The sequence below is a fragment of the Brettanomyces bruxellensis genome, chromosome 9 (genome assembly GCF_011074885.1).
Source record: "Brettanomyces bruxellensis chromosome 9, complete sequence".
NCBI lineage: Eukaryota > Fungi > Ascomycota > Pichiomycetes > Pichiales > Pichiaceae > Brettanomyces > Brettanomyces bruxellensis.
The window spans coordinates 1,482,660-1,509,929 of NC_054690.1; the positions used below are offsets into that span (position 1 = coordinate 1,482,660).

General features: G+C 38.3%; 16 protein-coding genes across 16 annotated transcripts; 9 read left to right on the top strand and 7 right to left on the bottom strand.

Annotated features, from left to right (window-relative positions):
• Positions 1-46: 46 nt before the first annotated feature.
• On the bottom strand, positions 47-3,853 carry RPB2 (DNA-directed RNA polymerase II subunit RPB2; the record flags this gene model as incomplete). Its single annotated transcript, XM_041281030.1, has 1 exon — positions 47-3,853. One exon carries the CDS (start codon positions 3,851-3,853, stop codon positions 47-49), a length of 3,807 nt encoding a protein of 1,268 aa, XP_041138821.1.
• Positions 3,854-4,757: 904 nt separating this feature from the next.
• Positions 4,758-5,519, top strand: BRETT_002506 (uncharacterized protein; the record flags this gene model as incomplete). Its single annotated transcript, XM_041281031.1, has 1 exon — positions 4,758-5,519. One exon carries the CDS (start codon positions 4,758-4,760, stop codon positions 5,517-5,519), a length of 762 nt encoding a protein of 253 aa, XP_041138822.1.
• A 324-nt stretch (positions 5,520-5,843) lies between these two features.
• On the bottom strand, positions 5,844-6,980 carry BRETT_002507 (uncharacterized protein; the record flags this gene model as incomplete). Its single annotated transcript, XM_041281032.1, has 1 exon — positions 5,844-6,980. One exon carries the CDS (start codon positions 6,978-6,980, stop codon positions 5,844-5,846), a length of 1,137 nt encoding a protein of 378 aa, XP_041138823.1.
• A 662-nt stretch (positions 6,981-7,642) lies between these two features.
• On the bottom strand, positions 7,643-8,989 carry BRETT_002508 (uncharacterized protein; the record flags this gene model as incomplete). The annotated part of the gene is made up of 1 exon (XM_041281033.1): positions 7,643-8,989. The coding sequence occupies one exon, from the start codon at positions 8,987-8,989 to the stop codon at positions 7,643-7,645; it is 1,347 nt and encodes a 448-aa protein (XP_041138824.1).
• Positions 8,990-9,780: 791 nt separating this feature from the next.
• TRP3 (anthranilate synthase / indole-3-glycerol phosphate synthase) lies at positions 9,781-11,265 on the top strand (the record flags this gene model as incomplete). The annotated part of the gene is made up of 1 exon (XM_041281034.1): positions 9,781-11,265. One exon carries the CDS (start codon positions 9,781-9,783, stop codon positions 11,263-11,265), a length of 1,485 nt encoding a protein of 494 aa, XP_041138825.1.
• Positions 11,266-12,097: 832 nt separating this feature from the next.
• On the top strand, positions 12,098-12,898 carry BRETT_002510 (uncharacterized protein; the record flags this gene model as incomplete). Its single annotated transcript, XM_041281035.1, has 1 exon — positions 12,098-12,898. The coding sequence occupies one exon, from the start codon at positions 12,098-12,100 to the stop codon at positions 12,896-12,898; it is 801 nt and encodes a 266-aa protein (XP_041138826.1).
• A 210-nt stretch (positions 12,899-13,108) lies between these two features.
• On the bottom strand, positions 13,109-13,444 carry BRETT_002511 (uncharacterized protein; the record flags this gene model as incomplete). Its single annotated transcript, XM_041281036.1, has 1 exon — positions 13,109-13,444. One exon carries the CDS (start codon positions 13,442-13,444, stop codon positions 13,109-13,111), a length of 336 nt encoding a protein of 111 aa, XP_041138827.1.
• A 492-nt stretch (positions 13,445-13,936) lies between these two features.
• BRETT_002512 (uncharacterized protein) lies at positions 13,937-14,317 on the top strand (the record flags this gene model as incomplete). The annotated part of the gene is made up of 1 exon (XM_041281037.1): positions 13,937-14,317. One exon carries the CDS (start codon positions 13,937-13,939, stop codon positions 14,315-14,317), a length of 381 nt encoding a protein of 126 aa, XP_041138828.1.
• A 100-nt stretch (positions 14,318-14,417) lies between these two features.
• Positions 14,418-14,792, bottom strand: BRETT_002513 (uncharacterized protein; the record flags this gene model as incomplete). Its single annotated transcript, XM_041281038.1, has 1 exon — positions 14,418-14,792. One exon carries the CDS (start codon positions 14,790-14,792, stop codon positions 14,418-14,420), a length of 375 nt encoding a protein of 124 aa, XP_041138829.1.
• A 340-nt stretch (positions 14,793-15,132) lies between these two features.
• On the top strand, positions 15,133-15,612 carry BRETT_002514 (uncharacterized protein; the record flags this gene model as incomplete). Its single annotated transcript, XM_041281039.1, has 1 exon — positions 15,133-15,612. One exon carries the CDS (start codon positions 15,133-15,135, stop codon positions 15,610-15,612), a length of 480 nt encoding a protein of 159 aa, XP_041138830.1.
• A 1,210-nt stretch (positions 15,613-16,822) lies between these two features.
• ERG11 (Lanosterol 14-alpha-demethylase) lies at positions 16,823-18,406 on the top strand (the record flags this gene model as incomplete). Its single annotated transcript, XM_041281040.1, has 1 exon — positions 16,823-18,406. The coding sequence occupies one exon, from the start codon at positions 16,823-16,825 to the stop codon at positions 18,404-18,406; it is 1,584 nt and encodes a 527-aa protein (XP_041138831.1).
• Positions 18,407-18,971: 565 nt separating this feature from the next.
• Positions 18,972-19,925, bottom strand: BRETT_002516 (uncharacterized protein; the record flags this gene model as incomplete). Its single annotated transcript, XM_041281041.1, has 1 exon — positions 18,972-19,925. The coding sequence occupies one exon, from the start codon at positions 19,923-19,925 to the stop codon at positions 18,972-18,974; it is 954 nt and encodes a 317-aa protein (XP_041138832.1).
• Positions 19,926-20,315: 390 nt separating this feature from the next.
• BRETT_002517 (uncharacterized protein) lies at positions 20,316-21,401 on the top strand (the record flags this gene model as incomplete). Its single annotated transcript, XM_041281042.1, has 1 exon — positions 20,316-21,401. One exon carries the CDS (start codon positions 20,316-20,318, stop codon positions 21,399-21,401), a length of 1,086 nt encoding a protein of 361 aa, XP_041138833.1.
• Positions 21,402-21,526: 125 nt separating this feature from the next.
• BRETT_002518 (uncharacterized protein) lies at positions 21,527-22,486 on the bottom strand (the record flags this gene model as incomplete). The annotated part of the gene is made up of 1 exon (XM_041281043.1): positions 21,527-22,486. The coding sequence occupies one exon, from the start codon at positions 22,484-22,486 to the stop codon at positions 21,527-21,529; it is 960 nt and encodes a 319-aa protein (XP_041138834.1).
• A 364-nt stretch (positions 22,487-22,850) lies between these two features.
• On the top strand, positions 22,851-24,395 carry BRETT_002519 (uncharacterized protein; the record flags this gene model as incomplete). Its single annotated transcript, XM_041281044.1, has 1 exon — positions 22,851-24,395. One exon carries the CDS (start codon positions 22,851-22,853, stop codon positions 24,393-24,395), a length of 1,545 nt encoding a protein of 514 aa, XP_041138835.1.
• A 510-nt stretch (positions 24,396-24,905) lies between these two features.
• BRETT_002520 (uncharacterized protein) lies at positions 24,906-26,636 on the top strand (the record flags this gene model as incomplete). The annotated part of the gene is made up of 1 exon (XM_041281045.1): positions 24,906-26,636. One exon carries the CDS (start codon positions 24,906-24,908, stop codon positions 26,634-26,636), a length of 1,731 nt encoding a protein of 576 aa, XP_041138836.1.
• Positions 26,637-27,270: the final 634 nt, after the last annotated feature.

A 27,270-nucleotide genomic window follows, 5' to 3' on the forward strand; every position in this document is an offset into this window, starting at 1 on the left:
CTTTCCCTTTATAGTTTGTGCCACACCACAGTCGAACAAAACTTCACTAACGGACAGAATAACCAGACTTCTCGGTGTAAAGTCTAGGAGCAATGTTCATACTCATGAGCTCCTGGAACATCAACTTGGCAGCGTAGGGAATGTGGATCTGGTAAATGTTAGTCTTGTTCTTACAAGACTTACACTCAAATTGGTTCTTCTTGAGGTTTGCAACAACCGACATGAGTCCACATATTCCACACACATGCACACGGAAGGCATCGGAGGAATCCATCAACCTCTCCTTCAAGAAACCAGCAACACCATGAGCAATCATACAATCTCTCTCCATCTCTCCGAATCTCAAACCACCATCTCTAGCACGACCTTCCATAGGTTGTCTGGTTAAATTCTGATATGGACCTCTGGCCCTGGCGTGAATCTTATCATCAACCATATGCCTCAAACGTTGGTAGTAGGTTGGACCAAGATATATTTGTGCCATCAACTTCTTACCAGTGTGTCCGTTATACATGACCTCAAATCCTCTACTCTGATAGCCATTCTCTCTGAGCAATTTAGAAACAGCATCGACAGTCAAGTCTGTGAAAGGAGTGGCATCACCTTCGTAACCTCTGAGAGCAGCAACTTTAGAAAGAAGACACTCCACCAAGTGAGCCACCGTCATACGGGATGGAATACAGTGAGGATTGATGATAATATCTGGCACTATACCTTCAGCAGTAAACGGCATATCCTCATGTCTGTATGTCATACCAATGGTACCCTTCTGACCATGTCTGGAGGCAAATTTATCACCGATTTGAGGAACTTTGGTAGTTCTCATTCTCACCTTGACGAATTTCAAACCCTCGGCATTCGTTGTGAGCATCACCTGATCCACAATACCACTTTCTGCACTTCTGAGCGGTGTCGAAGCATCTCTCTTAGTATGGTACTTAGTCCTCTGTCCCAACTCCTCGGTATCAGGTGGAATAGGAACGGTCTTACCAATGATGATATCATCTCCAGACACCCGCACACCAGGAGCGACAAGTCCATCATCGTCCAGCTTCTCGTACGTTCCAACTTTGAAACCCAATGTGTTTGAACGGTTTGGCTTTTCAAACTCCTCCACAATAGAAATACCGTTTCTTCTCTCCTGATCCATGTACGTCCGGAAAAACAATGATCTGAAAAGACCTCTATCAATAGATGACTGGTTCATGATAACGGAATCCTCCTGGTTGTAACCAGAGTAGCACGCAATTGCAACTATACAGTTCTGACCAGCTGGAAGCTCTCTAAACTTCAAGAATTCCATAGACTGCGTTTTGGCCAACGGCTTCTGTGGGTAATACAAGATATTTGACATCGTGTCCATACGCACGTTATAATTCGTAAGATAGACACCCATGGCCTGCTTACCCATAGCAGATTGATAAGTATTACGAGGAGACTGGTTATGATCTGGGAATGGAATAATGGATGCTGCCACACCCAAAATCATTGCAGGATGAATCTCACAGTGCGTGAACGAATGACTATTTATGTGCGTCTTAATTCTCTTTGCAGGGTCCAACTCGACCTCTCTTCTCTGGTCTTGCTTGCTCATAGGAAGCAAATCCTCGGGAGACATCGCAATTAATGTTGTCTCTTCTTCTTCAGCATCCAAATACTCCACCATACCGTTCGTTACTAAGGAATCCCAACCGTAAACTCTTCTTATTGGCTCAGCTGGATTTCCATCCTCATCAACATCCTCCTCCGGAGCAATTTCTTCCACCTCACGGTCTCTAATTTTGCGAACATCATCTTTAGTGATCTTAAGGTTACCCTTCCGAGGAGAATCTGGATCGTTGTCGACTATGAACAATGGTCTGTACACACGACCGGCATCCGTGAATATCTTGAACTCTCTTTCTCTAATATCTCTCACCAATGAAACTTCGGGAGAAATGGTTCCACTTCTCCTCAACTGTCTCATGGTATCAACCAACATACCTGGATCTCTATGTGTACCAACCCAGTTACCGTTCAAGAACACCCTAGTGGCATTCTTATGCTCCTGTGGATCATAATCTGAAAGTGGCTCTAAACCCCACTCCTCCAAAAGATAGCTGATAGGTTCAGATGAGGTACCAACTGATATTCCAGCCATAAGAGACAAGTTCTTGACCAAACCACAGGCTTGACCTTCCGGCGTTTCTGCCGGACACACCAAACCCCAATGCGTATTATGCAACTGTCTTGGTTTGGCCAACTTACCATCTCTTCCAATCGGCGTATTCGTTCTTCTCAAGTGTGATAATGTCGAAGCATATGTATATCTGTTCAAAACCTGAGAAACACCAGCACGCGAACTCATTGCCTTCTTTTGCTCTCCCCAGTTACCAGTGGCCAAAGAATACTTCAAACCAGAAGTAATGGTAGTCGACTTGACTGCAGAAACAATGTTGAAGTCCTCTCCACGTTCGATACATCTCTGCATGTACCTGTAGATATCCTTGGACAACTTACGGAATAGAATCCTGAACAAGTTGGCAAGTAAAGGACCTGCAAGATCCAATCTCTTCTTACCAAAGTGGTCTCTGTCATCAGGCTCTCTCCTCTCAAGAGCACAGAGCAACAATCTGTTCACTATGTATCCCAAAAAGTATGCCTTATTAGTCTCATAACCACTGTCCTGCGAAATATGCGGCAAGAATTCTCTCTGAAGGATATCCTTGGCAAATTGGATACGTCTGTCTCTTTTAATACCAACCGCATTTCCTCTTCTACCAATAAAGTCCAAGGCAACTTCCTGAGACTGAATCAAGAAACCTTCCTCAATACATGGCTTAAGCATTTCCATCATCTGCCAGTCATTCTCATCATAACAGATGTGCTGGAGAATATCACCATCTTCTATAACACCCAAGGCACGGAAAACAATGACGATAGGAATATCCGACTTGATGTATGGTAATGACGTTTTGATAGACCTTCCGACACCTCCGTTTTTCATGCTTGAAGCACCTCCTCTAGTTAGCTTAACCTGGATAGACGAAATCAAACGAGAACCATGCTCAAGTGCACTTCTAATCTCTGCAACATGCGAAATTGGAGATGGTGCAGGCTTCTTGAAAACTTGGACAATGTTAGCAGCAGAACGCTCCTGAGCAATTAAAACTTTTTCAGAACCATTGATGATGAAATAACCTCCCATGTCATAAGGACACTCTCTAATTTCGTAGAGCTCGTCCTCCGTAAGACCGTACAAGGTGCAGAATTTCGATTTAAGCATGATTGGCACTTTACCAATGAAGATAGTCTGGGTTTCGGCACCACTAGAGTGGAACTTTGTTCCATGCTTTTCTTCAACCACCTCATCCTCATCATCGTTGAAATCAGCTGGAATGGGAGCCGGCTCAGCGATTTCTCCATTCCGGAATTTCGTGATCTCTCCCTCTTTGTACCACTGAAGTTGTGAGGATGAAGTAGTACCGTCATCAATACTTTCCTTGACCATCTTCTTCATTTCCACATATAAGGGTGCAGAATATGTCAAGTTTCTTAAACGTGCCTCCTGGGGCAATAAAGTAGAGGTCGTTCCATCTGCTTCGGTCTGAGATGGCTTTGAAAGAAAGATATCTCCAAAGGTAATTTCGTATCTCCTGCTGATATCATCATCCTCAGTGATATGCTGTGCAGGCTGATCCAAAATCAACTTTTTATCCTCAAGAACAAGTTCCTGAATAGAGGATTCAATGAATTCTTCAAAAGACTCCAACTGCTGAGAAACTAAACCTTTAGCTTCAAAAAAGGACGAGATAACCGTCCAACAGTCTTCTGTTGAAATCATCTCATCTTCAGGGATGGCGTATTCAGACATAATGGGAATGTATTCTCGCTTATCCTGCGTTTACACCTGTGTGGCGATTTGTCCCTTCTGATCTGGAAACAGAGTCTGCAGAAAGTGATTGAATCTTTATTCTCTTTAAAAGAAAATAAACAAATAAACAAATAAAAAGACAATCGAGATTCCTTCCCACTTTCTTTCTATGTTATTTGAACGGATAGGAAACAAAAAAGTCAGACACTGTTATTCCGACCTTTTGGTTTGATAGAACGTCTAATGATTGAGAGAAAGTTTAGTATTATACAAACGACGACGGGAAACAGAAGTTGTATTTTTCTTGCCCTGTAGTCACTATTATTATATCTTAACACCAAGTCCACTAGGAAAACACCAACAAAACCAATAACCCCAAACCTGCTGCAGTCTTAGTATATGCTTTTCTGGTATGCTCTTGCAAAAGATAACCGCTTTAAAGAAGCTATGTTATGTGTTTTATCTATAATGTACTTATTTTATTTACCTTCGTCTCTTTAATTTTTTCTTCTTCTTTTCTTTCTTTTTTTTCGTCTTCTTTTTCAACTTTTTTAAAGCACAGATTTTCAGGCAACGCACATAATAATTTGAAATTCGCGCCTTTCAATCGTTTTTCAGTCGAGCAGACGAGTCGAAATGCCCCATTTTTATTTTATTATTTTTTTTGTGTGGAAAGCGCCTAGCTGATTTCGGTGAATAACAATATTTGTGAGTAAAGCACAGAGGGACCAATGGACCAAATTTTTTATTTTTTTGATCATTTTGTTTTCCATCCTACTCTTCATTTTTCTATCAAGAACGTGAAATTATATTCAAATTCTTGACGGGTTAGTGTCGTATTTCGAAAAGGATAATTTAGACAATAACAGGATATTTGGAAGCAAAATAGGCCATATTTAAAGCCATGCTTCAGTATATGTCAAAGGCTTCTGCAAAAAAGGGCCTTTTTGAAATAACCAGTACAACCTCAACGAGAAGTTTCATTGTTGGAAGATTAAAACCATTTGCTCAGAAAAAGCCGGTGGAACCAGACAGAGAAAAGCGGGCGTTGAGATCTAAAAGCATTGTTGAATTCGTCAGAAATGCCATAAATAGTGAGGAGCCAAGTTTTAAATTGGGCGCAAAGTCAATATATTTTCCAGCTGCAACAATTTGCTTATTAAGACCAAATGCAAAACACACACCCTATCAGGCGAAGTTCATAGTTCCAAAGTCATTTAACAAGTTGGATTTGCGGGATTACCTTTGGAATATTTACCATCTTCGGGTTTTAAACATCACGTCAACGTTATCGCCAGCAACATTTACAAGATCATTACCAGCACCATACAGAACACGGTTCAGAAGCCCACAAGTTAAGAAAATGACTGTTGATTTGATAGATCCATTTGTGTGGCCGGCAGAGACAAAAGATTTCAAGGAGGAAAAGGAGCTTGGGGAGGAGTTAGAGCAATACAGGAGTGAAAAGGAAGCCCATTTGAAGGGATCTGATAAGGAGAAACCTTCAACAGCATTTGATGGAATTATTGACCCTGAACCAAGGTCTATGAATTTCATCTCGAAAAGAGTCAAAAAACAGCTGAGAAATGTTAAAAGAAGGGACATTTCCCACAGAAAATTACTGGATGCTGGAAAATTCATTGAACAGTATATTCCTTTACAGTGAGTGATATGCGCTTTCTAATATATGGCTTAGCTGTTCATGTAAATACCTTACGTACTTTTGCCAACATATAGAATATATGGCAGTATTTATTATCGATGTTGACTACGGTGAAGCTAAACAGAGTAGAGTCACCAAAGTTTTGACCATGTGTTATTGAATACCAAGTGTGGGGAAAAGAGAACAAGCACAAATAAAAAAAATAAAAAAATAAATCCGTAAATATGAGTAGGCGAATACCAGAACTTAAGGGTTAAACCAGAAACTCAAAAAGTTAAAGTAATAAGAAGAGAAAAGAATAAAACAAACTCCAATTGCGACATTGTATTAAGCGGAGCTTCTGAAACTGAAGATCCAAGAGGATTTCCGCTGTTGTGGCGAAGAAGATTTTCTAGAAGCTCCGCTGACAGATCTTGGTGTTGCAGGAGTTATGGGAACGTCTTGTGAAGCAGATTTGCCTTCTGGTTTGACGCTTTCTTTAATTACCACATCATTCATCATATCAAAGCCATCCACTATACTTGAGCCAGAACCGCTGACTATCCTTTTTTTTGGGTGCTTGGAGGAGACAGAGGAAGTAAAAGAAGTATCCCCGTCCGAGTTTGAATCTTGGTTGGATGAATCTTTTGTTTGAGAGGAATGTGAAATAACATACTGAGACAAATTTGTTAGTGGAGCGAAGAAACAGTCCGCCAAAAATCCCATCGAAATGCTCTCATTTTCAGTAGCCTCTTTGGAATATCTATTAGAGAAAGATGATGAATTTGTCACCGGAATAGCGGCAGAAGAAGAAAGTATATTTGAACCTTGTGTGCTTTGTTTGGCGGATTTACCCAGCATATCTGATATTGTCTGAGAAAATGACCTTCTTGATGAGTTGGCACCAGGATTGATACCTGATTGAATAGTATTAGAAGATCCCGCCTGCTTCTGATCTGGTGCAAAAGATGCCAACCAGACAGGTTGAATCTTCAAGAATTCCATCGGGGATGCATATTTGTCCACAAGATTATTATAACTGCTAGTATACAACACAACACTCTCATTTATATAAGCAGTAAGTCGCTCTAACCAATGGTAAAGATAATAGTGGTATATTATGAAGGTCCCTGTCACCTTGGCGTCTGTCTCGTTATTTTGATACTTATTTAACGAAACCATAGGAAATACAAGCCATACTCTCACATAAAGCAACAGCAAATAATTAAATGGAATTAGATCTCCAAGGAAAGCCACAAGCCTGATTGAACTTATATAATATCCTATTGATAGGATCATCCAATAGGCAACACACTCTTGAAGAGCTTCCGCCTTCTTCTTTGGGATAGTAACTGTACCACTGATGCTTTCTAATATTTGCTTTGGGAATGGATCCTGCTTGTCAGATAAGAGTGCAAAGCTCTTGTATAGAGGGATGACAAATGAAAAAGCTAAAGAGATTGCCGAAAAAAGCATGATAAACATTTTGAGTCAACTAAGCAGTTGGAAATAAAAATTGGCGTCAAGGATTGTTAATTTATAAAAGTGTTAAGATGTGGAATTTGAGAGTAAATGTACAATTCCTGGTGGTATTGAAAGCGTTTGAGTTGATAAGTTAAAGCGGCTTTTGAATATGTCGTTCTTTTAATTTATTTGGTTTCACAGAGAAAACTAATCGATGTCACTTAAAGTTTACCTATGATGGATATTTAAACAAGTAGAAGCTGTGTGGGGAAAAAATAAAACGAGCAATATCGTAATATTCTTTTCATAAAATAGCTGGATTTCTCGATTTGCTTAATAAACTCGGAGGTAGTATAAAATTTATAGATATTGTACAAAAGATATATCAGAAAAGGAGAAAGCAAATGTAAATGAAAGCAATGTTGGAAAGGCGCTTTGACTGGCTTAGCTAGGAGGTAGCCGGTAAATTAAGTGCGTCTCAGATATGAAGATACCATACCGATTTCACGATAATATGATTACACAATAAGAAAAAAAAATTTAGATACTATTATTATCATTATTATTTATTGTTATTATTATCTGTAAAACGCGGCTTGAGTAGAAGGCCAATAAGTGATCAGGCGTCTAAGGAAAAAAAAAAATAAATAAAAGTGGGAAAAAAGACATGCTAAGATTTTTAGTTAAAAAGTAGCCCAATCATCCATGAAGCTAATAAGGTCACGAAGAAGCTTTTTTGTTTCATTAGGACTCGAAATCCAGGCAGTTGCCGCCGCAGTCCTGCTAGCGTAATCATTAGCTCCCAAAGAGGCAAACTGATCCCCGACATGAAGAGTGTTTTTTGGTCCGACAACAATATCTTGGTGTTTGGCTATATATGATTGAAGAATCCTAACACCAAAAGATTTGTCGCCGATGTCGACCCAAACATCTGATCCTCCATTAAATGCACACCATTTCAATCTTTGTGCAGGTTGGAATCGTCTCAGGTCTCTATCAATTCTAAGCACAACCTCCTCTAACTGCTCTCTAATGAGCTTATGACCTTCCATTGGCACTATTCCAACAGATCTTTCCTTCTTCATAACGGTGGCATGTAGCCGTAACTTTTTGATAAGTGTGCCAAACTTTTTTGCGGCGAAATCTAAGGATTCCTCAATGTCTTCCTCTTTCCATTCCTTCATTTCATCTAGCATCCATTCCTCTGATGGTACTTTCACCAATCCGCCTTTCTCGTTATTGTATCGCATGACATAGTTTGCTTCTCCGCCCACAATGAGCAAATTCTCACATTGCGGCTTTTCAAGTGAGGTGGACTCTTTTAAAGCTTCAATTAATCCGTAAAACCTCTCTTCGTACTTTTCTTCTGCCTTATAGCCGGCAGCTGTAACTATGCCAATGTAAATTCCTTTAGAAAGTAGCTTGACCAGCTCTGTGATGATTGGGGATGTTGACTCGATGTTCTCTCCATCTTCATAAAGCGTGATATCACCATCAAACGTGATTAATTTCAGCCGGTCCTCCTCTGAAGTCGTTGTCATACTTGAAAGCCCGTGCGTCTTCATCTTAAGATATCTATTTGTAGATCTACCTGTCTGATATGCGGTAGCAAGCCATATTATTTGAGCTGTGTTCAATATTAATCTGATATCATTAAATGATGGAGCCACCAGTCTTCTCTTGCTGATACTTCTACGCTCATCTTCAATATAGAATGCTTTTTCCAAGGGTAAAGGAGTGAAAAATGTTCCAATTGAAGGAACATGTTGGTGCAATCTGGAAAGCTCAGGCACACCTGCATTAGTCATCTCGATATGATTATCCACCAAACTCTCGAGATCGTGGAAAATTTCCGCATATCTTCTTCTGGCCTCTGAGTCGACCATAATCTCCTCAACATCTGAAATGGTACCTGCCGGCTTCACAGCATATAACACAAAAGGTGTGGATAAAAGTGATTTTATAAATTGAATAAATTCATCATGTCTATGCTTTTTAAGGGCATAATCAACTCTGTATCTCGAAGACATATATTTTTAGGAATTCAGCTTTTAATGCTCTGATAGTTTATTTTTAGAGAAATTGATCCTTTTTTTGAAACGAAATGTGGGATATATGTCTTTTTTGTAAAAGAAACGAGTGATGCATCCAGCAATCTGATGGCAAGATCTATAAAATGTGGAGAACCTCGGGCCGAGAACACAAAAAAAGCAAATCACGTGTCAATGCATCACATGACTGTTTTCACGACTTTGAAACCCAATGAGGTAGAGGATTCAGGCTAATTCTTTAGTATGTAAAAGAATCTTACCTTTATTCAAAGCCCCCTTTTGTCCTGAATATGATGTTACAAATATATTAATTCAGCTGAACTGCATATAAGATTGTTTAAGAAAATCAGTATTCAAACCATTTAATAGGTTTATCTGATCCTCATAGTTCTTACCCCACTGCTTGTTTCTTTACCCCTTATAAGTATAAATCTAAACAGCTTCTTCTTTGCAATAAGTGCAATATAGTACTGCATATTTTCAGTTCTTTGTGTTACATAATTATATGTTTATGTGGTCATAATACCTGATTTCTTCTAGCAGTGTAATTTTTTTTAGAGTGAAATATATATCTTTTTTTTTTTCTCCCTTTCCAGGCGGTGGTATTTTTCATCTTTTTTTCGCTGTTGATATTTTTTAGTCATCCTATGTACTCTATTATCCGTGAGTTTGCAGTTAGCAGATTAACTATCATCAAAAAGCCTCAACTAAGGTTCATTTTGGACAGGTAAAGCTAAGAAATATATCATTGAGTCTGGTTATTAAAAAAAATGGTTGCTGCTGAACATGAACAGATACCTAAAAAGGTGATCATGATTGATAACTATGACTCTTTCACCTGGAATTTATATCAATATCTCTGTGAAGAAGGAGCCAATGTTTTGGTCTTCAGGAATGATGTTATCACAGTGAAGCAGATCGAAGATCTTCATCCAGATATACTTCTTATTTCCCCTGGACCGGGACATCCTCGAACTGATGCGGGTATTTCCAGAGAGGCCGTTAAATACTTCATGGGTAAGATTCCAATATTTGGTGTGTGTATGGGTCAGCAATGCATTTACGATGTTTTTGGTGGTAACGTTGAGTATGCTGGAGAAATTGTTCACGGAAAGACATCACAAATACAGCATGATGGAAAAGGTGTTTTCAAGGATGTTCCTCAAGGAGTTGCAGTTACTAGATATCACTCTTTGGCAGGATCGCCATCATCTCTTCCAGAATGCTTGCAGGTTTCTGCAAAGACAAGCCATGGCGTTATTATGGGTATCCGTCACAAGAAGTACACTATCGAAGGTGTGCAATTCCACCCTGAATCCATTTTGACTGAACAAGGTCATTTAATGGTGCGTAACATTTTGAAAATGCATGGTGGATACTGGGATGGAAAGGATGAAGCACAACCTGAAAGCGATAAGAAGGCTTCTATTTTGCAGAAAATATACAAACAGAGAAGAGAGGATTATGCGGAGATTGTGAAGGCACCAGGAAAAACATTTGAGGACTTGCAAACTTACTATAAGCTTGGTATAGCACCAAAGAAGCCTCTAAACCTTTACGAAAAGCTTTCGGAGAATATCAGGAAGGGTAATGCTGCCATTTTGAGTGAAATTAAGAGAGCATCACCTTCAAAGGGTGACATAGACATGAATGCTAATGCTGCTGAACAAGCTACAAGATATGCTGAAGCTGGTGCTTCCGCTATATCTGTTCTTACTGAACCACATTGGTTTCATGGCTCTATTGAGGATTTAGAACTTGCTAGAAAGGCAGTTGAAATTGTGAAGGGAGAGAAGAGACCATGTATACTACGGAAGGAGTTTGTGTTTTCTAAGTACCAAATTTTGGAGGCTCGTTTAGCTGGTGCCGATACTGTTCTTCTTATAGTGAAAATGCTCACAACGGAGGAACTTAAAACTCTCTTTAATTATGCGCGGTCCCTTGATATGGAGCCTTTAGTAGAGGTTAACACCCCTGCAGAGTTAAAATCGGCTTTAGAGCTTGGAGCTAAGGTTATTGGTGTGAATAACAGAAATTTGAACGATTTCTCTGTGGATCTAGACACGACTACTACAATGAAGAAACTTATTCCTAAAGGGGGTGATGCTTTACTTCTAGCATTGAGTGGCATATCTTCAGTCGAACATGTTGCCAGTTACAAGAAACAGGGTGTTTACGGATTTTTGATTGGTGAGGCTTTAATGAGAAAGGGTGACAAGGTCGGTGAGTTTATTGGACAGCTAATTAATGCTTAAAGTTAATTGGCTGGCTGTCCGTAAATAAGAATACCATAGGTGATTACTGTAGCGCGTCTAGTCTTTAAGCTTAGTCATTATGAATAATAATTATGGCGTATGGATGCTTCTTAAGAAAGTATTGCAGTTTCATCATTATTGTTCTTTTTGTTCTGGCAATCTTAACGATGGATTCCACATTGTGGTAGTCTATATATATAATTGACCATAAATTATGACAGAGCGCTAAATATTATTGTGTTACTTAAGCGCAGCAGTAGACACGCTTCTGATTCAAATCGAAATACACCATTGGAACAACATAGTGGCTGTGCATTGATTGAAATTTTTTTTCCTTCCTTTTGCGCACCGCGATAAATTTAGATTGGGCAGAATACCTTAAATTTTTTTTTTTTTTTGCAAAGCCTGCAAATTCGAATCATATATGCCTTCATTGAAACTTTATCCTTCCTATTTCCTTTCTATTTTCTCTATGTCACCCATCCGGGTTTCAGCCGATATCGATTCTAACTGAATACTAGTTCACGTGCTACTGTTTAAGAACGAAAAAGCAAGTATTCAAGCATCTTTATTCAGATTCCTTCGCTCACAAAAGAGTCGAAAATAGCATAGCCTTTTATTGACGGGAACAGCGTGTCTTGGATACACAAAAAAAAGCAGAAAATTGTTGAGCCATTTGATAAGACTTATACCACCATAGCATATATTCATCAAGTCTTAAACGTGCCTGTTGATAGGTGATATTGTTTATCCGTTAACCTATTTTATTATATTTGGAAATTCCATTCAGTTATTGATTTTGCATACAGCATTGTGATTAGACACTCAAAAGATGCGTTTTTCACTTATTACATTTATTCTCACCACGCTTGCGACATTTTGTAAAGCCGATGTTGATATTAGTTCTCCAAGTTCGTCTACATCTGTGACTGCAGACAGTGGAGAGGTTTCAATTTCTATTGCTTGGAAGGATGATGGATCGTCTCCCGATATTTCTGAAGCAAGTACCTTTACATTTAAACTTTGTACAGGTCCAAACTCTGATATCGTTTCTGTCGCTGTGTCGAGTGCTGTTTCTGCTTCGTCGCTTAGTGGAAATAAGTACAGTGCCAAGTTTGATGCATCTAAATATTCCTCAGGTAAATTCTACATCCAAGTTTATACAACGTTTAGTACGGGAGGATATTCCATTCACTACTCCCCTCGTTTCAAGATTACCGGCTTGACGGGAAGTACCGCGGCTTCTGGTTCGGGTGATTCCCCAGATGCACAATATTCGCTTCCTGCGTCTTCTGTTAATTCCGCATCGTTTTCCGTTCCATACGTCTCGCAGACTGGAAAAACCAGATATGCTCCAATGCAGATGCAGCCTGGTTCCACTGTAACTGTGACTACATGGTCAAGAAGATTCCCTTCTTCGGCAGTTACCTATTATTCCACTTACAAAAAGTCACCCGTCGTGCTATCAACAATTACTCCAGGTTGGTCTTACACTATGGAATCATTAGTGAACGATGCTACTCCAGCTCCATTTCCAAGTGCTGTTGGATGGTATCCCGCAAGTAAGAGACTTCAAAGCGCCAGTTTGGAGGGCTCTGCTAGGACTATTAAGAAGAGAAGATGGGACGATTAGGCAATCATTCTTTAGCGTCTTTTTCTAGGTCTCTTCTCTTTCTTCCCCCGTGGATCAGCAATATCAATGGGGTTCGTTGGGTTCATTACTAGCTTTTTTTATTTGTTTTTGTTTGTTTCCTCTTCTGTATTTCTTATACACGTTTACTAAATCTAATCACCCCATACATTAACATACCATATATCTCGTATATACAAAATGGCTTATCAGTTAAGCACTGACGCTTTTGTCGTAAAACAACTCGGGAAACTTGTGGCACAAATCAACCATCTTATTCACTGCCTTTTCATTTAATTTGTCTCCCATATCAACACCTTCAATAACTTTCAAGCTGGAATCGGTGCCATCAACGGTGGCTACAAATTCGTACCATTTACCCTTTGTATATGATGGGGAGTTGGCCGGAAACTTTAAATTCACAACTCCATTGGATTGCAGCACACCTGTTTTTGAAGAAGCATCGAAGTTTTCTAGTTTTCCAATCACTTTAACTGTCCTGTTAGGAAACTGTTCAATATATTTAGCGTTAACACGTATAGCCTCCATTTTATGTTTAATTTTTCCGATTCAATTTATATTATACAAGCCCTGCACACAAAATATTGCCGCTTTAAAAAGAATGTTCCAAAGAATGTGTTTTCAAAGATTGCTTGAATGTGATGAAATCCAGAACTTAGTAACATGTTCCGCGTACTACTACGTGTAACGCGTTAGGCTTTTCTGGAAAAGAAAATAGGCAAACTACTTTTTCGTTCATCCCTGCACAACTATTTGCTTTCCTCAAATTAATTTTGAACCTATTTTTTTCCCCCTTTTCCCACATATTCAAGTCCACACAGCATTAACAGTGTGTCTCTTTTAGAGTGGACGGGACACCTTTACTGTGAGGGATCTTTGATCAAGGGATAATTGACACAAATCAGGTTATTCTTAAGTTTCACATTCTTTTGAATTTTACCTTCACATTAGAAGTATATCCTTCAAGTTACAATACAAAAAGAATATTTGTATCTATTCGATATGATTTATTTAAAAACTATGCTAAAAGTGATCGATAACTCTGGCGCAGAGCTAGCCGAGTGTATTAAAGTGTTAAGAAAAAGTCCTAAGAACTGTGCTCATGTCGGAGATAAAATAGTCGTTGTTGTGCAAGATGCAAAACCTTTAACTTCACAAATCACAGGTGCGGCAGCTGCAAATAGAGTTAAAAGAGGTGATATATGTAGGGCAGTCGTTGTTAGAACAAGGTCTCCCATCCAACGTCCTGATGGAACAGTGGTTAAATTTGATGACAATGCATGTGTCCTTGTGAATCAAAAGGATGAACCAATTGGAACTCGTGTATCAAGTGTTGTTGCTAGAGAGCTTAGAAAGAAAAGTTTCAACAAAATTGTTTCTCTTGCCCCAAGGGTTGTTTGAAATCAGAATATTTAGATGGAGTAACTCTGATCAATTCATGTAAATATATATATATATAAATATAGGTGTGCATTCGATAATATAACAGATCCCCTACCAATCATTTCGACTGCCTGAGTTTCCTGAGGTATTCCTCGAGTTCATGTATTCTTGTTGTGTTTGTCTTCTTTAGTTCTTTCAAGGATGCCTGTATAGTGCTTAATTCCGGAAGGTTCATCTGATGTGCATCTATTATGCTAGTTAACTTGCTTGCTTGAATGTCATATTTGGCTGATCCATTGCCTTGTGTATTAACCAAAGTATACTTTATTGGACTTCTTGAATTGCCTTGTCCATCTCCCATTCGTCGATCTGGTGAAGGTGTATCGAAATATGATGAATTATGATCTTCCTGTAGCTCGGGTGATAAATTTGGTATCGGGGTTGATCCAATCATGGGAGTCAATATTTCATGCAAATTCGGAGGCTGGGGCATCTTATGTGCACTCAAAAACTTTGGGAGTAGATGAAAATATACAAACCCTTTTTTAATAAGTAATAATATATTGCTTCCTCGTATTAGGTGTATGAAGCTTAATCCCACTCCCATGCATTATAAGATACTTAAAATTGGCATTCATCCATTTAGCTCGCTTACACTCGTGCACATCCTTGCACATACACATATTCTTGTCCATTCTTTTTTTTTTCAGAAGCATTTCTCACAGTGAACATTACAACAACGACAACCATTTACATTATGGTTGGAAACATTTACAGTACACGTTTTATCAGTAAAATAATAATAGAAGGGTTAAACCATATAAACACACAGCATGCCATATCAGAAACTTGCAGACTCAGCTAGACCACTTTTTTTGAAGGGATTGCCAAAGTCTCGTTATGAGAGACAGTTTGCGCATTTAAATATACTGGCAAACTACAAAGATTCTGCCTATAAGTTTGACAATGTGGGAAAGCTTCAGCTTACATTTAAGAAGATGAATGCATATGGGCATATGGGGGCGAGAAAATTTTGGACAACAAACTTGCGTACCATTTGTTTTCATAATCCGCAATTACCGATTGAGGTGCAGAGGGTTGACTGTCCTACGAAGGAGGAGCAGCTCAAATGTCCAAGTATTTTGAAGGTGTACTTCAAGGATGGTAAAACCAAGAAAATAGATTGCAAAAACAAACAGCATGATGATATTATGAAGGAGCTAGTTCAATTGACACACGCGGTGAAGATCCCTGAGAGTAAAATTCCAATATTTTCCCGTAGATCATACGAGGAGAGAATAGCGAAAGACTGAACTGAAAATAAGATGTTTGTACATATTGATGCTGATCGAGAACAGCGAATTGTTGGGCGAAGATGCTGTTAATGTAATCTTGACACCATTTGTGGATTGAAAAAAGTTCCAATGCTTGTATATTGCCGACAGTCTTCTGTTTACGGTATAACATTTCGGTATTAAAATTGTTATAAACTGGACTATTGGTGCAGAATATATTTATTATAGACGAACTAAGTACGAGTAGAGTAAAGCAAGTAGGCTGTGTTATCAACTTAACTTTGGCACAAACCACTAAGTTTGCCTCGCGCAAATCACTCGAATGTTTGTTCTTCTACATTTCGTTTTGCCTCGTATGCAAAACACATAGAAAGTACTGAAAAGCACTGCTGACAAATTTCACGATTGAACAGCATTGGCATTCAACTTAAAAGAAGCATAATCCTAACCTTATTACTAATATTGAGTAGAAACACCTTTACACCACGTTAAATTATCTACAAGTTACCGAGTTAATTCATATGCTTTTTTAGCCTCTATATTGGGGATATTCACAAACGATGATCCGGTCAAGGCGGAAAATATATCAATAGAGAACGCTCCCCACCAGGTTTAGCACCAAAAAAATTGAACCAATGATTGTACTTGTATTATCGTAATCATCGCAGACAGGTGAAAGAAAAAACGACCTTAACGGTCAATTCATCGTACAGCGGGATCTCACGCTACTTTCCGGGCCTTATAATAAAGTTGAATTAGCCTCGTTTTCCCATATTTCAGCAATATTTGATAAACTCCGACCTGAATCTGAAGCAGTCCGTCAGATCAAACAATCACCGTAATTTTTTATTATGCTAAACGAGCGTATACGAAAAAGTGGTGTGCCACTGGGAAATTTCGCTTCTCATATGTTTTCGTTCAGCTGAGTACAGATCAAGGCACAATTCCGCATAGTCGCGTTCACCAAAAGTACTGTTTTACCACTGCTGAATAAATGATTCGTTCTCACAAAAAATTTTTTTAGCGGTGCTCTTTCCATTGAAGCCATCTCGTTCCCTATCCATGTTTAAATTTAAATTTTATTTCTTTCTGCGTCTCCTATAATAGCTGAAAATTCTCCTGTCTTTTGTTAACTACTCAGCGCTTCCTCCATTACTCTTACTGTTGTTTCGAATACTTTTCCGACTCGTTATCATTACCATATAGGAGAAGTGAACAAACACTGAAGATGTCGGTGGTTGAATCTCTAGTGGAAACAGTTTATGCTTATGCCACATTGGCATTATCGTGGTTCCTATCATTGGGACTTCTACAAAAGATTTTTATCATCATCTCCATCCCATTCATCTACTCCATTACCTGGCAGTTCTTGTTTTCCTTGAGAAAGGACAGAGTTCCATTAGTGTTCTACTGGATTCCTTGGGTTGGTTCTGCTGTCACTTATGGTACGCAACCATATGAGTTTTTCGACAACTGCCGTGCAAAATATGGTGACTGCTTTTCTTTCATGCTTCTTGGAAGAGTTATGACCGTGTACTTGGGACCAAAGGGTCACGAGTTCGTTTTCAATGCCAAACTCTCTGATGTGTCCGCTGAAGCTGCTTACAGTAATTTGACTACTCCTGCTTTCGGTGAGGGTGTTATCTACGATGTTCCTAACTGGAAGTTGATGGAACAGAAGAAGTTTGCAAAGGTTGCTCTCACCACTGAGTCGTTCATTCAATATGTTCCTTTAATGGTTGATGAGATCATGAAGTACTTCAAGACCAGTCCTGATTTCCAAGGTAAAAAAGGTGAGGTTGATGTCTTGAAATCTCAGCCTGAAATGACTTTGTACACTGCTTCTAGATCTTTGATGGGTAAGGACTTGAGAAACATGCTTAATGCTAAGTATGCTGGATGGTACAGCGATCTTGATAAGGGATTCACTCCATTGAACTTTGCTTTCCCATACTTGCCATTACCAGGATACAAACTCAGAGATAAAGCCCACGCACACATTACCAACACTTACATGGAGCTTATCAACAAGAGAAGAAAGGAGTCTGGAACTCATGAGAGAGATCTTGTCGATGCTCTTATGAACAATTCTACGTACAAGGATGGAACCAAAATGACTGACCAGCAGATTGCCAACTTGATGGTTGGTGTCTTGATGGGTGGTCAGCACACTTCTGCCGCAACTTCTTCGTGGTTCCTTCTTCACTTGGGTGAAAGACCAGATTTGCAGGAAGAACTTTACAAGGAAATTAAGGATACCATTGGTGACAAGCCACTACAGTGGCAAGATCTACAAAAGATGACTCTTATGAACAACACGATCCGTGAGACTTTGAGAATGCATCATCCTCTACACTCTGTCTTCAGAAAGGTTATTCATGACTTGCCTGTTCCTGGTACTAAGTATGTTGTTCCTGCCGGTCACTTCGTTTTGGCTTCTCCTGGTTGGTCTATGACTCATGAGGAATTCTTCCCTAACTCCCAGCACTTTGAACCTCACAGATGGGACAAGTTGGGAGGTGCCGGAGGTGGTTTCAAGAAGGAAGATAACGCTGATGAGAAAGAGGAAACTGTTGATTACGGTTTTGGTAAGATCTCCAAGGGTGTCTCTTCTCCATACTTGCCATTCGGTGGTGGTAGACACAGATGTATTGGTGAGCACTTTGCATACACCCAGTTGGGTACACTTTTGGTTACTTTCATTCGTAACTTTAAGTGGACAAGTAAGGTTCCTGAGCCTGACTACACTTCTATGGTTGTTTTGCCAGTTGGCCCTGCTTACATAAAGTGGGAGAAAAGGGAGAAAGATTAAACGCTTTGCAATGAACTTTGCACCTTATTTATGATTGGTCTTTTTCTCTTTTTCTTCGCTTGATTATTTATCAAACACCATCCCTTATATTTTTATTTTGAGCTTGCAGTTACTGCTAAGGGTTAGCTATCCTTTTTGCACATCTTATTTATTAACTGCAGGTACGTCTTCTTTTTCCCACTCATTTTTCTCCCGCATGACTAGCTTGCCTTCCAATTCTGGGTTCTTTTGTTTCCCTGGTCGGTTCTCTTCTTTCGGGTCTTCTTTGACTGCAAGAAGATGAATTGGAATTTTCACCTTTCATTCATCTTTTACTATTATTATTATTATTATTACTATTATTTAAAGTTCTGGATCACAGTTGGATGGTGCATCTTTTGCTACAAAGGGCCAATCCAAAGGTTGTTTGGAACGTTTTGCAGTCGAAACTTCTAATTTGTTTGATTTCTAGTTTTCAGTTTTTCTCGTTCATGTCTTTATTTACTAAGAAAATGTCTGCTTTATTTACTTATCAACTTATACTCTGTATTATTCTATTGTTATGTTCCTCTTGCTTTCCCCGGTATCAGCTAGCCTCCCTTGAATTCACCGTCTGAAGTTCCTTTTGTTCTGTAGGATTAATTCTTTTATGTTCATCCTCCTTCAAAACTCGATGGATTTGATCCGTAAGCTGAGAAACTATCTTGGCAGCATATGTACAGCAATTCATTATGAGACTTGCATCTATGTTCAATCCGCCACTTTTCAACAACTGGCACACCTCCTGATTCTTATTTAACGTTATCGTCATACTTCCAAGACTTAATCTTTCCTCTATTAAATTTGTATCCACCACAATTAGTTCAGCGTTTGACTCACCCTTGATATTTTCCTCGTCGCCATTTGGGTTGTAAAAGTTGAAAGTAACACATAATGGAATATGTAAAATAGATAATGGCACAGGATCTCTCTGCTTTGTGTCGAATACCACAATATCATCACCGGAAACTTCAACATCGGGCTTTTTAAAGTGTAAAAGTGCCGTCATAACTGCAATACAAGAAGCATCTATAAAGTTTCCATCGTAATTCAGAAAGTGGAGATCTGCCCGCACAGACCAGCATTTAGATCCAGCAACAAGACACAAGTTTTCTAAATCTAAGGCATTGGATCGTCTCACCGATTTTTCAATCATCCTGGAAATCAATATCTCTTCGCTAGTCTGCCGTGAACTTGTACCGCCAGCTGCCCCCTGCGAAACTTCAAAGAATGGTGAGCACATTGGTGATATTTCCGTATTTATCTGAAATAGGCCTTCAAACGGCCTATCCTTGTATGGTTGTTCTATCGAAGCACTGATCTTACATGCGACTTCTGTTTTTCCAAGTTTCACATCAACATGACCATATTCATCAGGAAATATTTGAATTTCCACATTTCTCATGTCTAAAAGTTTCCTCCCATCAAGCCTCGTGTTTTCCTTTAAAGCATCGAGAACGAACTGCTGCTCGTTGTTTGAAATGTTATAGTCCAAACCCATCTGATCTTACGTATTTCAATTCGAAATTATTTAAATTGCTCAAAATTCTACTAAGATTTCAAATATGTTAGCTTAAATCACTTTGCGCTTCTTTCAATAAGGTTTATTTATTCCTGTAGATGCAAAGAAACGGCAGATAATATCTTAATCTTCCTGCAGCTTTTCTCTTCACCTCCTACTCGGTTAAATTTTTCACCCATTGAATACATTATTACATCCTTACACTTTATAATTTTTGCTGTTCGCGATGGCAAAGTATGAATCAGGCAGAGCAAAGAAATTGAGTAGAACAGAAATTCTTCTTTATCCATCCATGACTTTTGTTCAACCATTACATATAAACATTTCTTAAAGAGATAAAATCAATAGTACAGTTTGCAGTGATTGAAAATGTTGGCCACATTTACTTCAGCTGCAACTCTTAGGAGAGCATGCCTTCCTCTAGTAAGAAGAACTTCACTTTTGTCAAATGCAATTAGGTTATATTCATCTAACCAGCAAAGAGGTGGATTGAACTTTTTCAATAGAACAAGCTTACCTATGAATACAATTGTGAAGTTTGTCCCCCAGCAAGAAGCATGGATCGTGGAAAGAATGGGAAAATTTAACAAGGTTTTAAAACCTGGTTTAGCAATACTGGTTCCATTCCTTGATAAGGTTAGATATGTTCAGTCGTTAAAGGAAGTTGCACTTGAAATTCCTTCACAAAGTGCTATTACATCGGATAATGTTACTTTGGATATGGATGGCGTTTTATATTATAGGGTTGTGGATCCTTATAAGGCATCATATGGTGTTGAGGATGCCCAATATGCAATTGTCCAAATGGCACAGACTACGATGCGGTCCGAAATAGGTCAGATGTCCTTGGATTTATGTCTCCGTGAAAGGACCACGTTGAATTCACATATTACAACTGCAATAAATGAGGCTGCCCAGGATTGGGGTATCCAGGTTATGAGATATGAAATTAGAGACATCAGACCTCCTGTCAATGTTGTTGATTCGATGAATCAAGTTGTTGAGAAGGACAGGCAGAAAAGGGCAATAATTCTTGAGTCTGAGGGTAGAAGACAGAGTGAGATCAATATTTCGGAGGCACATAAGCAGACGGAGGTGTTAAAGTCTGAGGGTGAGATGAGAAAGCGCGTCAACTGGGCAAAAGGTTCTGCTGAAGCAGTTACTATGAAAGCTGATGCTGATTCAGCTGCTATTAAGAAAATTGCAAAGGCCATTACTGATAACAAAGGTGGTAAGGATGCCGTTTCACTCAGAATTGCTGAAAAATATGTGGAGGCATTCGGAAAATTGGCAAAGGAGACGAACACCGTTATTCTTCCTTCCAACTTGGACAACTTCTCGCAGTTTATCGCAGCTGGAATGGGAATCTACAAGAATATAGACAGTAACACTTTGGCTAAGAAGGTTATTGACGCTGATAAAGCTCCAAAGAAAATCCTTGATTCTAAAAACTAGATATTGTGTACCTGATCTATAAATGCTGTAAATAACTATTTTTGTTTGATGAAGGTGGAATGTAAAACTTGAAATCTTCCTTTAATTAGTTCTGTGTCTCATTTTAATGTATCGTCACTTATCTATCACTTTCTTTTGAAAAACATATCCAAAGCGCCACGGCCTATTTCAACCTTCTTCACTGGCTTCACCTTCTTGGCTGAATGCTTCCTCTTTCTGGATTTTGCACCATGTGCTACCTTCTGATTTAGTGCTCTGAGATTTTCTTCCGCTATCCTGTTTCCCTCCTCTACTTTTTGGTATTCTTCCAAGTACTTATCGAGAGCAGTGAAGTCATAGCTCTTCATGAGATCATCTAAATAAAATTTATCAACATACGATGATAGAAGACAGATAGCGCATTTCACCCTGGAAAGTTCCATAATTTCATCGGTAAAATGTAACTGGTCTTGCTGGATATTACCCCCTATATTTCGTTGTATACGTGAGTTTAATGTATCTGGGAAATTGTTCACAATCCGGTCAACACGGCCCTTCAAAAATGCAGTTATCTTTTTGATAGACACTTTGTAAAATGTCTCGTCGTTCTCTTGAACCGTGTCGCATATTAGCTTTAGGGAGTTTTCGAACGGTATTTTCAATCTGATTAGTTCTTTAATGGAGTTTGAATCCTCTAATCTTTCAAGTAAATCATCATATGGAAGCATTCGCTGTTTCTCCCTCTTTAAAATATTAACACAATATGATAATACAAAATAAATCACATTAAAGGGGGTTGCAACGTATATCTCTGGTTTCTGACCGACTATTAGGCAAGGTTCATCCTTTGTCTTATTCGGCATTGACGAAATCAACACCGATTTCAATGGTTCCAATGCTTTAGTGAGTTTCTGCTTTGTATCATAACTATCTTTAAAATCAGTCTTGTTTAAAGCTAATAAGGTTTGCTCCGGTTTTGATATCAAGTAATCTTTTCCTTCTAAGGAAACCTTTGAAAAAGACGCGGTTTGCAAATTCTGGCTTGGTAGAATTATAAGTTGCACACTGTTCCTATCTAACTGGGTGAGTGTATCTTCTTTCGTCATCTTTATCTGTTGTATTTACGCTTATTCTTCAAGTAAGTTTTTATGGGTATCCTTATTAAAATCGTAAATACTACATTTAGATTCTTCACGCGCGTCAATTACCTATAACGAAACTCCAGAGGCACCACCACCTCCGATCTTTTTTTTATCACCAATATTTTTCAATAATATTTTGATAATGTGATACTTTTCGTAATAACAGTTGGATACTCTTCTAGCACAAACTTCAAAATCTTTTAAATATTCCCATCCAGCCATTCAACATTTGTTCTTTCCTTTTTATGCATAACATCAAGAAACCAAGTTGCATGGTTTGTGTTTTCGAAATTAACGAATTACGAAAATAATTTGAAAGCATACACCTATGTATTCATATAGCCAATCATCCAGATGCCTTGGATTACTGGTACGAAAAGTCATTGCACCTAGAAAGCTAATCGTCAAGCGTTTAATCGTTACAAATAATAATACAGATGAAGGAAGTTTGAGTGCAAACGGGAAATTAGAAAAATCAAACCAAGAGAAGCTTTTGGATGACAGTCGTACTTATTTTAAAGATCAGCGGCGATTAGAGAATTTGGCATGCAGCATAAGCCAAGAACAAAAAATTAATAACTTAAATTCTGCAGATATAGACCCAAAATCTGAAAAAAGTATTGTGAGTATGTTCTACAACCTTGTCGATTTCAAATCATTCAACTCGGTTCCAGAGTCAGACTATGATACTACAGCTTTAATTCGAAAAAAACGAACTCGAACGAAATTGCCGAGACCACCAGATGGTTTAAGTCCAGTTAAATTAGATCAGTACATTAAACTAGTCAATGAGATGAATTTCAATGCGAACAGAAAGCTTTCCAGGGCCATCTCGAACATTTACCGAGAGATTATCGATTCTCAGACACTTGTTAACATCAAATCATTTAATATTATTGTGAGATTTTTCTCCGTGGAGTATAATTTTGCAATGGTTAGAACCATATTGTTTCAGATGGTCGGTAAGCATATAAAGCCCGATGTCAACACTTTTAATTGTATACTTTCTGTCATCAAGAGTATGAAATCACCTTATAAAAATGACCTATTTAAGACATATCTAAATCAAATGAAGATCTTTGATATCATTCCAGATTCTACAACGTGGTACATCATGTTTGAATTTCTTGATGAAGAAAAACTGCCATTTTACGATAAAATGAAAGAATTGGAAATATCGATGAAGCCAATTTTTGTGGAATATCTTCGTTTCCTACATAAATATAAAGGTACCCCCGTGGAAGAGCTATTGACACTGCTCGAAAAAGAGAAATTACATTTAGACAAACATTTATTGACCACATTCGTACAGATTGAATTAGAAGATGATAATGCCCAGAAGGCTTTTGAATTGCTTGACAGTTTTGCAGGTCCAGGTGGTCGGATCAAACGTGTTGACTTTAATAGTTTGATCACGATGGTCAAGTACTTTGCTGTTGATAGAATGCAGCCATACTTTGCAATTGCGACCATCAATTATTTCCGAAGTCATTATGGCCTAAGCTTGAAAATATATAGGTGTTACGTTGAGCTCGCTAAATGTATGTTAAAGTGTCCATATTTCAAAAACTGGTCGATATTAACCAGAATATATTACAAAGAGTCAATGATGGGGGTTGGTCAATCTCTCATCAACAAAAAAGACATTCATGCTTTGAATGACCGTGCTAAAAGCTTTGAAATAGAGGATTTTGACATTTCAAAGTTGAAGAATGATGAGTATGCTGAAGCAATTTTTAATTTTCATTTATTGCAATGGGTAGATACGCCAATCTTGAAACTAGAAGAAAACGAGCCGCAATTCATTGAAGCAGCCAATTATATGATCCCACATAAGGGAAGTTGTCTAAATACTAATGAAACAACCCTGTAGCTAACCGAGAAGCGCCTTAAATCGTCCATACCTCTGATGGGTTTCAAGCATATATATTCAAAGTCCTTGTACATACGCTTTTTAATGAAACATACTTTTTGTTTTCAAGTTCTGTAGGTTGGATTGTCGACGCGTCTATCCCTTTTCTTGATCCTGATTCTGAAGAATTAATTGTTCAGAATAGCGAAATGAAGAAATTATTAATTTTCTGGCAGCGAATCTATTGTGTAAACAAAATTACATACATCTCCAGGTGTAAAACACATCAAAATAACAAGGCTAGATTTGTGCGTTTTTTTTAGATTTCAATCTTGTTGTCATACGCATAGCAAAATTTAATTAAAGATTAGAAGTTTTTGTTTATTTAATTGATTGGGGTAAAATTCTTTTATCCTGGAAAAGGAATACATAGATTTAGAAAGCTCAAAGCAAGGATTGATAACATTGCGACTCATACATAGCTTTTAAAAAGCCTCTGTCCTAATCTTGTTATAGAATTTTACAAACAAAATGAGCGAGCCAATTAGAGATGGAGAACCTCAAAAGCAGCGGAAGGAATATACTCTTCCGGGAATAATGCAATATCTCCAGTCACAATTCACGCTAGCAGAACGGAATCGAATGCAAAGTGACTTGGAAAGATCATCTTTGAAACTTAAAATCGTCGAGCTAGAAAGTGAGCGGAATGCCCTTAAACTCAAAAATGAAAAATTGAATCTTCAGGTAGAAAAATTGCAAGAGAAGCTCTCGAAGTATGAGAGCAATGGAAACAGTGAACTATCTCGAAGTTCAAGTGGAAAGCTTCTTAGAAGTATATCTATTGGAAGGAAGCATGAAAAAGAAAACACCGAGAAAAAGGATGATCTGAATGATCTTGCAGAAATAAACACGATTGATTTGAAGAAGCTCCTAGAAGCACGGAAATTCTTGAAGTCCGCTACAAGCGAAATAATGTATCTTTTAAAATCACCAAATGTGGTGATGGAGGACCCACTTCAACTAGATAAGAGGTCATTTTTTAATAATGCAAATCCAAATATTGAAATTGGATCTCCCACAACAAATGGCGATTCTTTACTTAATTCCCCGCAAAATGAAGATTATTTAGATATGGAAATTCCCCTGGATAGATCTTCTCTGCGAACTAAAAATCACGCACAGTTTAAAGATGAGGCACCGACATCAGACACAGAAACAAATACTATTATAGGAGAAGAAATAGGTAATTCCGGAAAAGTTCATACCATAAAGCCATTTAAAGTAATGAAAAGAGACAAGAATGATGCCACTTTAAACCTGGCTCATGGAAAGAAGTTAGGTATGTCAGTAACTCCGAATTACGGTAAATTGATAAGAGGAAAACTTTATTGTTTTGATAAAAATGCCAATAAAGTTCAGTGCTACGTTGACATTGAAAATCAGCCAGAGAATTGTGTTGTTGATCGGATTTACTCATGTCCCGAAGATTTTGTTGACCTTGTTGACGTTGATGCAAATTCAGATTATTTAGTGGTGGCAGGCAAAGCAGAAGTGTTGGTGTTTTTGATTAATTCATCTAAGAAGGATTCCAAGCCAATTTTTACTTTCAAAGGTGTGAGCGACAATTTAAAGAGCATTGATATTAATGAAACTGATGATGTTCTTCTTGCGTTTAACAACACTGTCCAAATTTTAAAAATATCAAAACAGAACACTTCATTTACATCAGTGCACTCTTCTAATTACAAAAATAAGGGTGAACTTCTTTGTGCCCGTTTTACTGCATTTGGAAAGCAGCTTGGATTTGCTGTTTTGACCAGTGCAGCACTTGCCCTCGAATCGATTGATTCGGTAGATGCAGTGAAGGAAAACGATTCTTTATCATGGAAATCCCAAACCATAAACCTTTCAAGCTTTGATCACTACATGCTAACATCTAAAAATTTAGCCATCAATTTGGAGCAGGGTCTTTTCATGATCGAGTTCACTAATCTTACTGCTTTCAATCACGTTCCATTATTGACTCCGTTGGATCAGGATGGCTACCTTGGATGTGCTGATGATAATGGATCTTTATTCTACTCTCATGGTTCGCCAAACGTTTTGGAAGTTTTCCAAGTAATTTCGACTGGTGACATTCTCAGCTTGAAGACTATAACACTTAGGGATGCCGGTTTGCTTTGGTGCACAATTGGAAGTGATGGAAATGGTCTAGTTATTTGCATCGCAGATAAGAATGGAGTTTCTATTGATGCGTTGTAGATGTTCTGAATCAACAGTGTATGGTAAGTAATCGCCTTTAACATTGATCTACTTTCTCTGTCATTTTTTTTCCATAATCCGGAAATTTTAATTTGAGTTACTTTAGTAGACTTTGTAAAGCGGGGATTTTTTCCCCCTTCCGGGTTGGTATCGAGGACTCATTTTGTCTTCATTTTCTTGTGAATTGTCTAAATTTCACGGCGCTAAAAAGTAGTGAAATCCCTTCTTATTTCTTCAAAAATTATCCTGGCCTTTCCAGGTTTATGCCAACTCATATTTATGAAAAAGTGTCTGCTAAACACAAGTTTTAACAATTTTTGAATGAATGTGAAGTTGGCCTTGTTTAAAGGTCTATTAACTGAAGTTCTGCTTCTTCTTTCGGGAGGAATGCTACTGTATGCCAACTATATGCAAGACTCAGGAACATTTTCGGTCAAAATGGAAATGCCAAATATAAAGGGAACTTTGAGTAATTTCAGGGCATTTAGACTGTTTTTTCTACCTGATGATACGAATTATAGTTCAAGAAACATGAATGGCGGAATAACTAAAATAGAGCATCCCTATCCACAACTAGATATGTCATACATCGGGCCAGTATTTTTTGAAAATGGAACGCTTTATTTGCATTGCG